General features: G+C 49.4%; 1 protein-coding gene across 1 annotated transcript in view; it reads left to right on the top strand.

The window, feature by feature from the left end:
• Nucleotides 1-1,792: 1,792 nt before the first annotated feature.
• mpp1 (membrane protein, palmitoylated 1) overlaps nt 1,793-16,267 on the top strand; it is a 104,506-nt gene continuing 90,031 nt past the window's right edge. Inside the window, exon 1 of the mRNA XM_038775681.1 lies at nt 1,793-1,994. Within this exon, the coding sequence (XP_038631609.1) occupies nt 1,986-1,994 (9 nt within the window). The 5' untranslated portion in view covers nt 1,793-1,985. The remainder of the gene's footprint in view (nt 1,995-16,267) is intronic.

Genomic DNA, 16,267 nt, shown 5'->3' with positions numbered 1-16,267 from the left:
GAATGTACAGGAAGGATAAAGATGAGTTTATGACAAAAAGGACTTACTTTGTGATGAACATATGGTGAAGTCATGGCAGAGGGAAAATGGAGGTGGGGTGAGAGGAGAAATGGCAGGAAGTAGGATTGGTAGCAGCAAAGAGGATTGAAAATGGAAGGGGGAATGAATGACAATGGAAGTTAAATAGTGCAATAAAGAGATGAGGGTAAATGGATGGTAATGGAGGGAGAGCAATTGATGGAAGTACTAGGAGAGGCTGAAGGAGGAGGAAGTGGAGGAGGAAAGAAATGGCCAAAATTAGCTGAGAGTGAGTGGCGAAAGAAGTGATTCGGTTGAAAGTTCAAGGGCTGAATTCTCCGTCGGCTGGATCCTCTGCCTCGCCGGCAGCACACTCATGCCCACGGATTTCCCAACAGCGTGGGGTGGCACACAATGGGAAACCCCACTGGTTGGCTGGCAGGACGGAAGATCCCGCTGCCAGCCGGGGTGCATCAGAAAACGGGTGCGGCGGATGGAGAAGTGTTTCTTTCTCCCTTCTAAAATTGATCAGCTAATCACTGTAGTTAAAAATTAACCCAGGATGTATAATATTTAATACGAATATTAAGGGCAGAATTTTATGAACCTTCTCACCAGCAGAATATTCTGATCCCACCAAAGTCAATGTACTTTTAAACAGGTCTCCGCGTTTTCCGTTCCCGTCTCCCACTGCGATTAGTCCGTAAAATTGGACCCTGTGGGACGTTTGTGAAGGATCATGCTATTCCCCTCCCAGATAGACAACCTCAATGTCGAATCCTCCTTTCACTACCTAATGGTTTTAGTCTTCCGCAACTTGAGAAAATTTATTATGTACTGCTTGAGGTACAAAGCTGATATAACTACTTATCAGGAAGGCGGTGGTGTAGTAGTCTTGTCACTGGACTAGTAATCCAGAGACCCAAATACTGCTCTGGGGTCTCAGGTTCAAATCCCGCCACTGCAGATGGTGAAATTTGAATCCAATAAAAATGTGGAATAAGTCTAGTGATGACCGTGAAACCATTGTCGATTGTAGTAAAAACCAACTACTGTCCTTTAGAGAAGAAAATCTGTTGTCCTTACCTGGTCTGGCCAGCATGTGACTCCAGACCCACAGCAATGTGGTTGGCTCTTAACTGCCCCTCAATTAGTGATGGGCAATAAATGTTGGTCCAGCCAGCGACGCCCACGTCCCATGAACAAATACAAAAAATCTTCACATGTTGTGGTTGTTCTTGAGTTTTTCCGTTTTTTTAGGCTTTGCCAGATTTTGGTTTGGTTTAAAACTGCTAGTTTTCAAGCATCGCGGGGTTTCTCAGAGGGCAGCACTGGAGGGTCAGCCTAGTTCCTGTGCTCATGTGCTGGACAGGTTCTTGGGTATTGGACTCAGAGCCACCAAACCGGCATTTATCTCAGGTTAATAAAATATTGGTTCTGTCAGTCTGGAGCGAGTTGCACTCTTTTCATGCCAAAAGGGTTAATTCTGCCTTGAAGTTTGATAAATCAATTGATAATTGATTCATGCTGTGTGGCAGGCTGTATTTTTTGTGGGGTCACGATGATAGTGGCAGACAGCCATAAGCACAGTGCTAGGTTACCCGGGCATGCGCAGAGCTGTGTCAGCTGCTCTCAGGGAAGGAGCCTGTTTATCAGAGAAGAGAGCAGCTATTTGCCTGCTTGCTGTGGGTGAGCAGTTTCTAACTAGCTTGGTCAATTTATCTACCTCCCTCACTGCCCCCCCCCCCCCCCCCCCCCCAGACTACTGTCTACATCAGCAAGCTGATTGATGACAGTGTTCAAAGACATGGAGAGACTTGTGAACTCCCTGGAGAGGGGGATGGAGAGGTCATTCAGGTACTGTGGACCATTAGCCTTGTTAAAGGAGATGCTGAGTAGCCTGTGAGCTACAATGTACAGAGCAGCTGTGCGTGGGCTACACTTTATTCACAATTATCCAAATTAAAATGTCTCATGTAAGTAATTTTTCTTACTATGTCATGAATGTTTCCTGCCTCATTTGTACATTTTTACCCCTTTATTGGTCCAGCAACACCACAATTTTAAAATTCTGCTTTAATTTTAAAATTGTTTTCAAATCCCTCCATGGACTCTTCTGTCCCTTTCTCTGTAACCTCCTCTGGCCCTCCAGCCCTCCAAGATCTCAGCGTCGCTCCAACTCTGGCCTCTCCGTGCATCCCCAATATGCTAAGCTCTGGAATGTTCTCCCTCTCTGCTTTTCCCTCTATCTTTTTCTCCTGCTTACAGACGCTCCTTAAAACTTACCTCTCTGACCAAGCTTTTGGCCATCTGCCTTAATATCTCCTTATATGCCTCGGTCTCAAATTTTGTTTGCTATTTTAAAGGGGCTACTTTAATGCGTTGTACTGTTGATTACATGGCCATTTGTTTTGCTCCCACCAAACCTCCACCAGTTGTATGTCACTAATGCCATTATGTTACAGACTCACTCATTTCTTTAATCTCAGGCTTTGATGCTGCTGGGTATATTGCGCAGTATCCTGTTTGTGGATTCCACAGCCCTGAAAAGAAAAGATAAGTGACGACGCCACATACGTTGTCAGAAAGCTGTGATTTGATTGTTTTGTTCTATGCTTGTCAGATTCTTGCCAGTGCTGCGATGCAGCCCACTGAGGCAGGGCAACAGGACAGTAACGTCAGGGATTTAAATTAGCAAGGTTAAGGATGCAAACCAGAAAACAATGGCATTGCCTCATTTACCTAACGGCACTGCTTGAAATCAGGCTTGTCCTCAGGTAGAGTGCGACAAATGTGTAAACACAACGCAAAGCTCCATATTGGGAAGTATATGAAAGAACTCTGTCTATGACACCTCTTTTTTTCCCTGCTCTTTCTGCCCCCACACCCGACTCTGCGGGCCTTTGCTCTGTTATCCTCCAGCAATGGGCAGCATCACGATCAGAAGCATTAAACATGGGGGCAGAGTATATGGTACTTCAGCCTGATACATGTATATGATAGCTTGTGTGGACAATTTAAATATGTTTATTTCAAGATGGACGAGCACCGGGGCTCTTTCTTTATTCTGACATCTTCCAACTGAGAAGTTAGTTTCAGCACAGGCTGAAGTTCACAACTCTGGAGTTTTAATTATTTTTTTTTAGAAAATATTTTATTAAAGCATTTATAACTTTAACGTTTAATCAGAAAGATCTAACAAACACAAAAAACCCACAATAACATAGCAATCCCCCCCCCCCCCCAAGCATAGACCCTGACTATCATCTTCCATGTAGCTACTCCATCTCACGGTTCTCCCTTCATTGGTTTTCCTACCCGTATTCATCACTTCCAGGCCTCCCCCTTTTTCCCGCCGTTCCCCCCTCCCACTTGCTGACAACCGAATTTTCCTTGAAAAAGTCGCCGGCTGCCACCTCCGAGCGAACCCCTGTAACAAACCCCTTAAGACGAATTTGGTTTTCTCTAACCTGAGAAACCCCGCCATGTCCCAGACCCAAACCCCCTGCTTTGGAGGCTCTGAGTCCCTCCATCCCAGCAAAATCCGTCTCTGGGCCACTAGGGAGGCAAAGGCCAAGACGTCGGCCTCTCCAACCCCCCCCCCCCCCCCCCCCCCCCAGGCTCCTAGATTTTCCAACACTGCAAATACACTTCAAATAACCAGGCAGCACGGTAGCACAGTGGTTGGCACAGTTGCTTCACAGCTCCAGGGTCCCAGGTTCGATTCCTGGCATGGGTCTTTGCGGAGTCTGCACCTTCGCCCCGTGTGTGCCTCCGCATTCCTCCCACAGTCCAAAGATGTGCAGGTTAGGTGGATTGGCCATGATATATTTCCCTTAGTGTCCAAAAACGTTAGGTGCGGTTACTGGGTTACGGGGATAGGGTGGAGGCATGGGATTAAGTGGGGTGCTCTTTCCAAAGGCTGGTGCAGTTTCGATGGGCTGAATGGCCTCCTTCTGCACTGTAAATTCTATAATTCTATGATTGCCACCTCTGGACTCGGCGTCACCATCCCTTCCAGGACCTCAGACATGACATCCGCAAATCCCTACCAAAATCCCCTCAGCCTCAGACGCGCCCAGAACATATATACATGATTCGCAGGACCCACTTATACCGCCAACACATGTCTTCCACCTCCTCAAAATACCTGCTCATCCGGGCCACAGTCATACGAGCCCTGTGGACCACCTTAAATTGGATTTGGTTGAGCCTGGCATACGACGAGGATGCATTGACTCATCTCAGGACCTCCTCCCATAACCCAAATTCCAACTCCCCTCCCAACTCTCCCTTCCACTTCCTCTTCACCTCCCATATTGGAACACCTTCCCACTCCATCAGTTCCTCATATATATTTCTGAGACCTTTGCCTCCCCTGCTTTTGACATCACCTTATCCTATAGCCCTCTTAGTGGGAGGCACGGGAAGTACCGCACTTGCAAGTACCGGAACCTATTCCCACCTGGCAACTCAAACTCCTTCTCTAGCTCCTCAAATCTCAGGAAACCCTCTTCAATAAAAAGATCTCTGAATCTTTTGATCCCTGCCACCTCCTAAAGCCCCCACCCCCCCACACCCCTCTCCCCCCGGAACGAACCGGTGATTATCACAGATCGGTGACCACACCGATGCCCACTCCAGTCCCATGTGCTGCCTCCATTTTCCCCACACTCTCAGGGCTGCCGCCACCACTGGGCTTGTGGAGTACCGAGCCGGTGAGAATGGCAGAGATGCCATTAACAAAGTCTTCTGACGCGTGCCCTTGCAAGATGCAGCCTCCACCCGCTCCCATACCGACCCAGCGCCGGCCCTAGGGTTGCTGGCGCCCCGGGCAAGCTGAACTTCAGCGCCCTTCGGAGGGGGGGGGGCTGAGGGGGGGGGCCGAGGGGGGGGCGAGGGGGGGGGCGAGAGGGGGGGCAAGGGGGGAGGGCGGAGGGCAGAGGGCGGCCTGGGGGAGGGCGGCCACCGCGCATGCGCTGGTTGGCACCGGCCCAACTGCGCATGCGCGGGACCCGAGTCTAGCACATGGCGCCCCGGGCGACTGCCCGAGTTGCCGGTACCTTGGGCCGGCCCTGTACCGACCCCTCCTCCCACTATCCATTTCCTAAGCATTGATATCCTAGCCACCCAGTAATAGTTGATAAAGTTCGGAATGGGATCTCCCTCAACCTCCTCTTTTACCACTTGGATCGCAAAACCTCATATTCAGTTTATAACCTGAGAACCAGCCAAAATCCTCCAGTCTCCCCATAATTCCTGCAATCCCCCCCCAATGGATCTGTTATATAAAGGAGCAAATTGTCCGCATTGAGCGAGACCCTGTGTTCCACCCCCCTCTCACTATCCCCTGCCAAATGTTCAATGTTCGCAGCGGCATTGCCAACGGCTCTATGGCCAGGGCAAACAGTAGTGGGGAGAGTGGACATCCCTGTCTCCTCCCCCCGATACAGGTTAAAATATTCCAATCGTATCCGATTCGTCCTTACATTTGCCACCAGTGCCTGATAGAGTAACTGGACCCAATCCACAAATCCATGCCTGAATGCAAACCTTGCCAGGACCTCCCACAAATATTTCCACTCCACCCAGTTAAAAGGCCTTTTCTGCATCTATAGTCACCACCGCCTCGACCTCACGCCCCTCCGCAGGCATCATTATTACGTTAAGGAGCTGCCTAATGTTGGACGCCTGGTGTCGTCCCTTAACAAGGGATGCCTGGTCTTTTTATTTAAAAAAGGGATGCCTTTCTTTTTATTTAAAAATGAAAATGGAGGTTTATTTTTGTAAAATCCTAATTTTAAAATGTTCGTTAGTTGATATTGTACAATGCTGGTTACATTTGCAAGGCAGGTCTCTCAAGAGCGGGGTGCCTGGTCCTCTCCTATTACCCCCGGAACAGGTTCCTCTATCCATGTGGCCAAGCTCTTTGCCAACAATTTTGCATCCGCATTTAGCAGGGAGATCGGCTTATGCGACCCACAGTTTTCCGGATCTTTATCTCGTTTCAAGATAAGGGAAATCGATGCCTGCGCTAACATTGGGGGGAAGCACTCCAGGGTTTAATTATTTGATTTCATGCCTCAAACCGCCCCACATAGTCGAACAGCCTCATTTTCCATCTCTAAAATGTTTATAACAAGTAACTAAAGTGTTTAAAGAAATGAAAAAGAAACATTATTCTTTTCATGCCCAACATTTTGCTCCTGGGTAGCTCGCAGCAGTGTCCAGTAAATTAATCGTTAATCCCTGGGGACTCCTCGAGAGTGAGCGCAGGTCAGAACTCTCCCAGCTTCATCGAACACAAATGATGTTTCTGCATCACCGTCCCAATGTCATGTCCCTTCCTGTCCCTTTGTAAAGATGCCAAGCTTGTTACAATTTTCTTACGACGGGTTAAAAGTAACTCGGCTACTAACTCAGTTCTGAGGGTGAATCGTGATGAAAATGCATGCGTCACTTAGCTGTCTGATATATTGCAACCATTTACTGAAGTAGATCCTTCACGTCCAGAGTGGAAAATAACTGTGGGTCTTGTGAGCCCGGTGCTTTGATTTCGTACAGGAGGACAGGCGGAGATCACGGCAGTTGCTTTCCGTGACAGGGACAAGCACCTTGTGTCAGGAATTGTGTACGGCTCCTTGTGGTTAAGGTAGTGTCGATGCCAGCACTTTTGCTCCCTGTTTGTTGGTTCTCAAATCATTCTACTGTGTGATACAGCCATTTGATTAATTAAATTAATGTAATCATTAACCAAATGGGTCTATTACGCAGCAGAATGATCGGAGAATGAACAAACACACAGCAAAAGTGCTGACATCTACATTACCTCAGCAGTGAGTGGCTGTACCTCTGCCTTGTGCTTTTGCAAAAATGGCCACTAAGCTCCACTAGTCCCTGTGTAGCATACAACAACTTTGATATTCCTTCCTTGGACAATGTGGACCACTTTCCATAGCTTGGGAGCCCATTCTTAATATGGGAACACAGCAAGAATGAGGTTTAACACTGCCTTCGGTGTGTCAGCACGGTCTTCGGTCGTCTGAGGAAGAAAGTGTTTGATGACCAGGACCTCGGACCTATCATCAAGCTCATGGTCTGCAGAGCAGTAGCAATGGCCGTCCTTCTGTGTGGCTCAGAGATGCGAACTATGGGCGGCAGGCATCTCAAAACCCTGGAGAAGAATCACGAGCACTGCCTCTGCAAGATTCTACAAATCCATTGGCCGGATAGGTGCACCAAAGTCAGCGTTCTCACTCAGGCCCACATCCTCAGCATTGAAGCATTGACCACGCTCGATCAGTTCTGCCGGACGGGTCACACCGTCCACATGCCTGACACGAGACTCCCCAAGTAAACGTTCTACTTGGAGCTTCGACACGGCAAGCGAGTTCCAGGAGAATAAAGGAAATGCTTCAAGGACACCCTCAAAGCCTCCTTGTAAAAGTGCAACATTCCTCTTGACACCTGGGAATCCCTGGCCCAAAACTGCCTGAAGTAGAGCAAGCTGAAGCCAAGTGTCAACAGTGAAAGGAACATGTAGCAACCCGGGTACCCCATCCATCCGTTCCTCCAACCACCGTCTGTCCCATCTGTGACAGAGGCTTTAGGTCCCGCAATGGACACCTCCCTCACCTGAGGACTTAGTTTAGCGTGGAAGCACTAATAGAACAAGATATGGGAGGGTGAATTACCTGTTCAAAGGCCGTGATCAATCAATCTATCGGCTTGGTCATGAGTTTGGGAGATGTGTAGTCCCTCAAATTAGTAAATGGATGCAATTAATTGTTAGAGCACTTGGCGACTGAGTAACTACAGCTATTTGCTAACGTTTGCTGAACCTGTATTGTCCTGTGTGTGTGATCTTTAATATGCCACTTCTTTCATTCTCACCTATTCTCCTGGGCAAGCTGTTTCTATTTGTACCCAAAGCCACTTTTACCTCTTCCATTTGGTCTCCAGTGAACTTGGGTTTGCTGCTAAACTTTGATTGCGATCAGGGCAGCACAGTGGCACAGTGGTTAGCATTGCTGCCTACGGCGCTGAGGACCCGGGTTCGAATCCCGGCTCTGGGTCACTGTCCGTGAGGAGTTTGCACATTCTCCCCATGTCTGCGTGGGTTTCACCCCCACAACCCAAAAGATGTGCAGGATAGGTGGATCGGCCACGTTAAATTGCCCCTTAATTGGAAAAAAAAAATAATTGGGTACTCTAAATTTATTTTAAAAATAAAATTTTTTTAAAAACTTTGATTGTGATCTTTCTTCCTGTGATCCGGTGCTCCATGAATGCCAATTGGAAACTGAGTTGTAGATTGGAGACTTGGTACGACTTTGCTCTTAATGCTTGAATGCCAGCTGGGTGTGGAACTAACACTAATTTATAAACATTTATATGTCATGTGCAATAGTGTCACAATGTTTCTAACAATGTCAATGTTTAATGCGTTGCTTACGTGATGTGGAGATGCCGGCGTTGGACTGGGTGAGCACAGTAAGAAGTCTTACAACACCAGGTTAAAGTCCAACAGGTTTGTTTGAAATCACTAGCTTTCGGAGCACTGCTCCGTCCTCAGGTGAATGAAGAGGTAGGTTTCAGAAACATATGTATAGACAAAGTCAAAGATGCAAGACTATGCTTTGAATGCGAGCATTTGCAGGTAATTAAGTCTTTACAGATCCAGAGACTGGGGTAATCTCAGGTTAAAGAGGTGCGAATTGTCTCAAGACAGAACAGTTGGTAGAATTTTGCAAGCCCAGGCCAGATGGCGGGGGGGTGAATGTGATGCGACATGAATCCAAGGTCCCGGTTGAGGCCGTACTCATGTGTGCGGAACTTGGCTATAAATTTATGTTCAGCGATTCTGCGTTGTCGCGCGTCCTGAAGGCCACCTCGGAGAATGCTTACCCGGAGATCAGAGGCTGAATGCCCTTGACTGCTGAAGTGTTCCCCGACTGGAAGGATCTGTAAAGACTTAATTACCTGCAAATGCTCGCATTCAAAGCATTGTCTTGCATCTTTGACTTTGTCTATATATATCTTTCTGGAACTTACCTCTTCATTCACCTGCGGAAGGAGCAGTGCTCCGAAAGCTAGTGATTTGAAACAAACCTGTTTGATGCGACCATCATTTCGCTCGAGACATGAGTAGAAGTAAACCGTGGCTTTAATCAACTTAGAACAGTGCCTGCCTGTGACTGATCCAATACTGAGAACCACCTACAGGTCGACTGCTCTTTATACCTCCCTTCAAGGGGAGGAGCCATGGGCGGAGCCCATACAGTCCCCAACATGTTCCCCTATGGATAATGCCATGGGCCATAGGTGGAGCTCACAAGGGCAACAGCATAGCACAGATACAAATACAAGGGCAACAGCACAGATACAAATACAATGGTGGATTATTGGCATAATACATTAACCACACTGTTGGACTTTAACCTGGTGTTGTAAGACTTCTTACTGTTGATTACGTGGGTATTTGTTTTGCTCCCACCAAACCTCCACCAGTTGTATGTTACAGACTCACTCAGTTCTTTAATCTAAGGCTTTGATGCTGCTGGATATATTGCGCAGTATCCTGTTTGCCGATTACACAGCCCTGAAAAGAAAAGATAAGTGACGACGCCACATACGTTGTCAGAAAGCTGTGATTTGATTGTTTTGTTCTTTGCTTGTCAGATTCAAACCCTTTTTAATTCACATCTCACTAAAGCAAAATTCATTCAGATTGCCTGATCTTCCATTACCTCCTGCTTTATTCACTCTGAGAAAGTGACGATCCAGCACATTGAAATCGCCTCTTGAGTGTATGTTAACACTTTAATTAAGAACAATTCAATGGCATTGGGTATGTATTAATGATGTAGTGGCTAAAAACGCTCACACCTTCCGCTGTTCAGAAATGCTTGTTACCACTTTTCTGCTTAGTAAGTGTCAAAGCCTATTTAATGACCGACGACACTTGGGAGAGGTAAATGGATTCCATTAATGTCTTTGATTCTCCATTCCTCCTTGACGGTAGGATTCTCCATTCCTCCATGCCGACAGGATACTCAATTCCTCCTTGCCCGCAGGATTCTTTATTCCTCCTTGCCGGCAGAATTCTCTATTCCTCCATGCCGATGGGATTCTCTATTCCTCCATGCCGATGGGATTCTCAATTCCTCCATGCCACCGGGATTCTCCATTCCTCCATGCCGGCAGGATTCTCCATTCCTCCTTGCCGGCAGGATTCTCCATTCCTCCTTGCCGATGGGATTCTCCATTCCTCCACGCCAATGGGATTCTCCATTCCTCCTTGCCGGCAGGATTCTCCATTCCTCCATGTCGGCAGGATTCTCCATTCCTCCTTGCCGATGGGAATCACCATTCCGATTAGATTCTCCATTCCTCCTTGCTGGCAGGATTCTCCATTCCTCCTTGCCGACGGGATTCTCCATTCCTCCATGCCACCGGGATTCTCCATTCCTCATTGCCGGTGGGATTCTCTATTCCTCCATGCCACCGGGATTCTCCATTCCTCCTTGCCTGGAGGATACTCCATTCCTCCATGCCACCGGGATTCTCCATTCCTCCTTGCCGGTGGGATTCTCTATTCCTCCTTGCCGATGGGATTTTCCATTCCTCCTTGCCGGCAGGATTCTCCATTCCTCCATGCCGATCCATTCCTCCTTGCCGGCAGGATTCTCTATTCCTCCATGCCGATCCATTCCTCCTTGCCGGCGGGATTCTCCATTCCTCCTTGCCGATGGGATTCCCCATTCCTCTTTGCCGATGGGATTCTCCATTCCTCCATGCCGATGGGATTCTCCATTCCTCCATGTCGATGGGATTCTCCATTCCTCAATGCCGGCGGGATTCTCCATTCCTCCTTGCCGATGGGATTCTCCATTCCTCCTTGCCGACGGAATTCTCCATTCCTCCTTGCCGGCAGGATTCTCCATTCCTCCATGCCACCGGGATTCTCTATTCCTCCTTGCCGGCAGGATTCTCCATTCCTCCATGCCACCGGGATTCTCCATTCCTCCTTGCCGGCGGGATTCTCCATTCCTCCTTGCTGGCAGGATTCTCCATTCCTCCATGCCACCTGGATTCTCCATTCCTCCTTGCCGATGGGATTCTCCATTCCTCCATGCCGGCAGGATTCTCCATTCCTCCATGCCAATGGGATTCTCCATTCCTCCTTGCCGATGGGATTCTCCATTCCTCCTTGCCGATTGGATTCTCCATTCCTCCTTGCCGGCAGGATTCTCCATTCCTCCATGCCGATGGGATTCTCCATTCCTCCTTGCCTGCAGGATTCTCTATTCCGCCATGCCGATCCATTCCTCCTTGCCGGCGGGATTCTCCATTCCTCCTTGCCGATGGGATTCTCCATTCCTCCATGCCGGCAGGATTCTCCATTCCTCCATGCCGGCAGGATTCTCCATTCCTCCTTGCCGATGGGATTCTCCATTCCTCCTTGCCGATTGGATTCTCCATTCCTCCTTGCCGGCAGGATTCTCCATTCCTCCATGCCGATGGGATTCTCCATTCCTCAATGCCGACAGGATACTCAATTCCTCCTTGCCCGCAGGATTCTTTATTCCTCCTTGCCGGCAGAATTCTCTATTCCTCCATGCCGATGGGATTCTCTATTCCTCCATGCCGATGGGATTCTCAATTCCTCCATGCCACCGGGATTCTCCATTCCTCCATGCCGGCAGGATTCTCCATTCCTCCTTGCCGGCAGGATTCTCCATTCCTCCTTGCCGATGGGATTCTCCATTCCTCCACGCCAATGGGATTCTCCATTCCTCCTTGCCGGCAGGATTCTCCATTCCTCCATGTCGGCAGGATTCTCCATTCCTCCTTGCCGATGGGAATCACCATTCCGATTAGATTCTCCATTCCTCCTTGCTGGCAGGATTCTCCATTCCTCCTTGCCGACGGGATTCTCCATTCCTCCATGCCACCGGGATTCTCCATTCCTCATTGCCGGTGGGATTCTCTATTCCTCCATGCCACCGGGATTCTCCATTCGTCCTTGCCTGGAGGATACTCCATTCCTCCATGCCACCGGGATTCTCCATTCCTCCTTGCCGGTGGGATTCTCTATTCCTCCTTGCCGATGGGATTTTCCATTCCTCCTTGCCGGCAGGATTCTCCATTCCTCCATGCCGATCCATTCCTCCTTGCCGGCAGGATTCTCTATTCCTCCATGCCGATCCATTCCTCCTTGCCGGCGGGATTCTCCATTCCTCCTTGCCGATGGGATTCCCCATTCCTCTTTGCCGATGGGATTCTCCATTCCTCCATGCCGATGGGATTCTCCATTCCTCCATGCCGATGGGATTCTCCATTCCTCAATGCCGGCGGGATTCTCCATTCCTCCTTGCCGATGGGATTCTCCATTCCTCCTTGCCGACGGAATTCTCCATTCCTCCTTGCCGGCAGGATTCTCCATTCCTCCATGCCACCGGGATTCTCTATTCCTCCTTGCCGGCAGGATTCTCCATTCCTCCATGCCACCGGGATTCTCCATTCCTCCTTGCCGGCGGGATTCTCCATTCCTCCTTGCTGGCAGGATTCTCCATTCCTCCATGCCACCTGGATTCTCCATTCCTCCTTGCCGATGGGATTCTCCATTCCTCCATGCCGGCAGGATTCTCCATTCCTCCATGCCAATGGGATTCTCCATTCCTCCTTGCCGATGGGATTCTCCATTCCTCCTTGCCGATTGGATTCTCCATTCCTCCTTGCCGGCAGGATTCTCCATTCCTCCATGCCGATGGGATTCTCCATTCCTCCTTGCCTGCAGGATTCTCTATTCCGCCATGCCGATCCATTCCTCCTTGCCGGCGGGATTCTCCATTCCTCCTTGCCGCCGGGATTCCCCATTCCTCCTTGCCGGCAGGATTCTCCATTCCTCCTTGCCGGCAGGATTCTCCATTCCTCCTTGCCGGCAGGATTCTCCATTCCTCCATGTCGGCGGGATTCTCTATTCCTCCATGCCGATCCATTCCTCCCTGCCGGCAGGATTCTCCATTCCTCCATGCCGATCCATTCCTCCATGCCGATGGGATTCTCCATTCCTCCTTGCCGGCAGGATTCTCCATTCCTCCTTGCCGATGGGATTCTCCATTCATCCTTCCCGGCAGGATTCTCCATTCCTCCTTGCCAATGGGATTCTCCATTCCTCCATGCCAGCAGGATTCTCCATTCCTCCTTGCCAATGGGAATCTCCATTCCTCCATGCCGGCGGGATTCTCCATTCCTCCTTGCCGATGGGATTCTCCATTCCTCCTTGCCGCCGGAATTCTCCATTCCTCCTTGCCGATGGGAGTCTCCATTCCTCCATGCCGGCAGGATTCTCCATTCCTCCTTGCCGGCAGGATTCTCCATTCCTCCTTGCCGCCGGAATTCTCCATTCCTCCTTGCCGATGGGAGTCTCCATTCCTCCATGCCGATAGGAATCTCCATTCCTCCATGCCGGCGGGATTCTCCATTCCTCCATGCCGGCGGGATTCTCCATTCCTCCATGCGACCAGGATTCTCTATTCCTCCTTGCCGATAGGAATCTCCATTCCTCCATTCCGATTAGATTCTCCATTCCTCCATGCCGACAGTATTCTCCATTCCTCCTTGCCGATGGGATTCTCCATTCCTCCATGCCGCCGGGATTCTCTATTCGTCCATGCCGCCGGGATTCTCCATTCCTCCATGTGACCAGGATTCTCTATTCCTCCTTGCCGACGGGATTCTTCATTCCTCCTTGCCGGCAGGATTCTCCATTCCTCCATGCCACCGGGATTCTCCATTCCTCCTTGCCGGTGGGATTCTCTATTCCTCCATGCCGATGGGATTCTCCATTCCACCGGGATTCTCCATTCCTCCATGCCGATGGGATTCTCCATTCCACCGGGTTTCTCCATTCCTCCATGCCGATGGGATTCTCCATTCCTCCTTGCCGGCAGGATTCTCCATTCCTCCTTGCCGATGGGATTCTCCATTCCTCCTTGCCGGCAGGATTCTCCATTCCTCCTTGCCGGCAGGATTCTCCATTTCTCCTTGCCGGCAGGATTCTCCATTCCTCCTTGCCGGCAGGATTCTCCATTCCTCCTTGACGATGGGAGTCTCCATTCCTCCATGCCAATGGGATTCTCCATTCCTCCTTGCCGATGGGATTCTCCATTCCTCCTTGCCGGCAGGATTCTCGCTTCCTCCATGCCGATCCATTCCTCCTTGCCGACAGGATTCTCTATTCCTCCATGCCGATCCATTCCTCCTTGCCGGCAAGATTCTCCATTCCTCCTTGCCGGCGGGATGCTCCATTTTTTCCATGCCGGCGGGATTCTCCATTCCTCCTTGCCGGCGGGATTCTCCATTCCTCCTTGCCGGCAGGATTCTCCATTCCTCCTTGCCGGCGGGATTCTCCATTCCTCCTTGCCGACAGAACTCTCCATTCCTCCATGCCGGCAGGATTCTCCATTCCTCCTTGCCACCGGGATTCTCCATTCCTCCATGCCACCGGGATTCTCCATTCCACCATGCCACCGGGATTCTCCATTCCACCATGCCACCGGGATTCTCTATTCCTCCTTGCCGGCAGGATTCTCCATTCCTCCTTGCCGGCGGGATTCTCCATTCCTCCTTGCCGGCGGGATGCTCCATTCATCCATGCCGACAGGCTTCTCCATTTCTCCTTGCCAACGGGATTCTCCAGTCCCACTGCAGTGAATGAAGGTTTGGCTGAGCGCCAAATTCTCTGTCCTTGTTGGCAGCGGTAGCGAGCCGGATTCACAACAGAGAATCCTGCCCAGTGTCTTTTTTCTCCACATCCATCACCCACAGTGTAGTTCTATTCTGCTGTTCAATCCCAACAACTTTTAATACTTTCATTGTTGAAGCCGCTAATTCCATTTTTAACCATCAACTTATAAAATAATACAAATGGTTGCAGTTTAGGGCAGCACGGTTGAATAGTAGGGGTCCCAGGTTCAATTCCCAGCTTGGGTCACTGTCTGTGTGGAGTCTGCACGTTCTCCCCGTGTGTGCGTGGGTTTCTTCCGGGTGCTCCGGTTTCCTCCCACAGTCCAAAGATGATCAGGTTAGGCCGATTGGCCATGATAAATTGCCCTTAGTGTCCAAAATTGCCCTTAGTGTTGGGTGGGGTTGCTGGGTTATGGGGATAGGGTGGAGGTGTGGACTTGGGTAGGGTGCTCTTTCCAAGAGCCGGTGCAGACTCGATGGGCTGAATGGCCTCCTTTTGCACTGTAAATTCTATGATTCTAAATTCTATGATTCTATGAGGTTGTTATAAACCCCGTGAGGCCCACATGGATGCCCCGATTGATGTCCCTGTGGGGCTCGTGGAGTATGAGCTCCCCCACTGAGGGAGACAAGTCCCAGCAGCGGGTTCGTTGATTCCCCGAAGTAACAGTCGCCCCAGGAGGAGTCGGTATCTCAGGATGGTCCTGGCTGGGACTTGAACAGTTACTTTCTTATTGTATTTCCGAGCGCGAGTAGGAAATAAACTGTTTTTGACTCTCCTTTTCGGGACACCTCATTGACTACAACACGTAAACATTTGCACAAAGAGGCAGTGTCAATAATGAAACCAAGAAGAAACACATTTTCTTTAGCACACTTTGCTTTATAAGCAAGTATTTCCTGTTAATTTTGAAAGAAAATGTCAGTTATCGGGGCTTTTGATATAAAAGTTCTTTATTTTACTGCCTGTTATTATATGATGTTGTTGCTTTACATTCAGTAAAATTCTGCTGATTACCTTATTGCTGCAATACTGTTCCATCACCCTACCGTGGGCAGCATGGTAGCATAGTGTTTAGGACAGTTGCTTCACAGCTCCAGGGTCCCAGGTTCGATTCCTGGCTTGGACCACTGTCTGTGCGGAGTCTGCACGTTCTTCCCGTGTCTGCGTGGGTTTCCTCCGAGTGCTTCGGTTTCCTACCACAGTCCAACTCTCAGAACATTGCCACTGTCTAAGAGTAGAACAAAGAGCTAGAACAGTGCTACATTATAAAAGTGGCTAACAGGAAACAGGGATTCGGGATAAATGGGAAACGTTCAGGTTAGCTCACTGTAACAAGTGGAGTGCCGCGGTGATCAATGCCGGGCCCTGAAGCTTTAATTATTCATATTAATGAGGGCAAATTGCCTCTAAATTTGTTGACGATAGAAAGATAGGTAGGAAAGCAATTTCTGAGGAGAAATGAGTCAGCAAAAGGATATCGATAGTTAAATG

This window comes from Scyliorhinus canicula, chromosome 17 (genome assembly GCF_902713615.1).
Source record: "Scyliorhinus canicula chromosome 17, sScyCan1.1, whole genome shotgun sequence".
Taxonomy (NCBI): Eukaryota; Metazoa; Chordata; class Chondrichthyes; order Carcharhiniformes; family Scyliorhinidae; genus Scyliorhinus; species Scyliorhinus canicula.
This window is presented reverse-complemented; position numbering and strand designations above follow the sequence as displayed.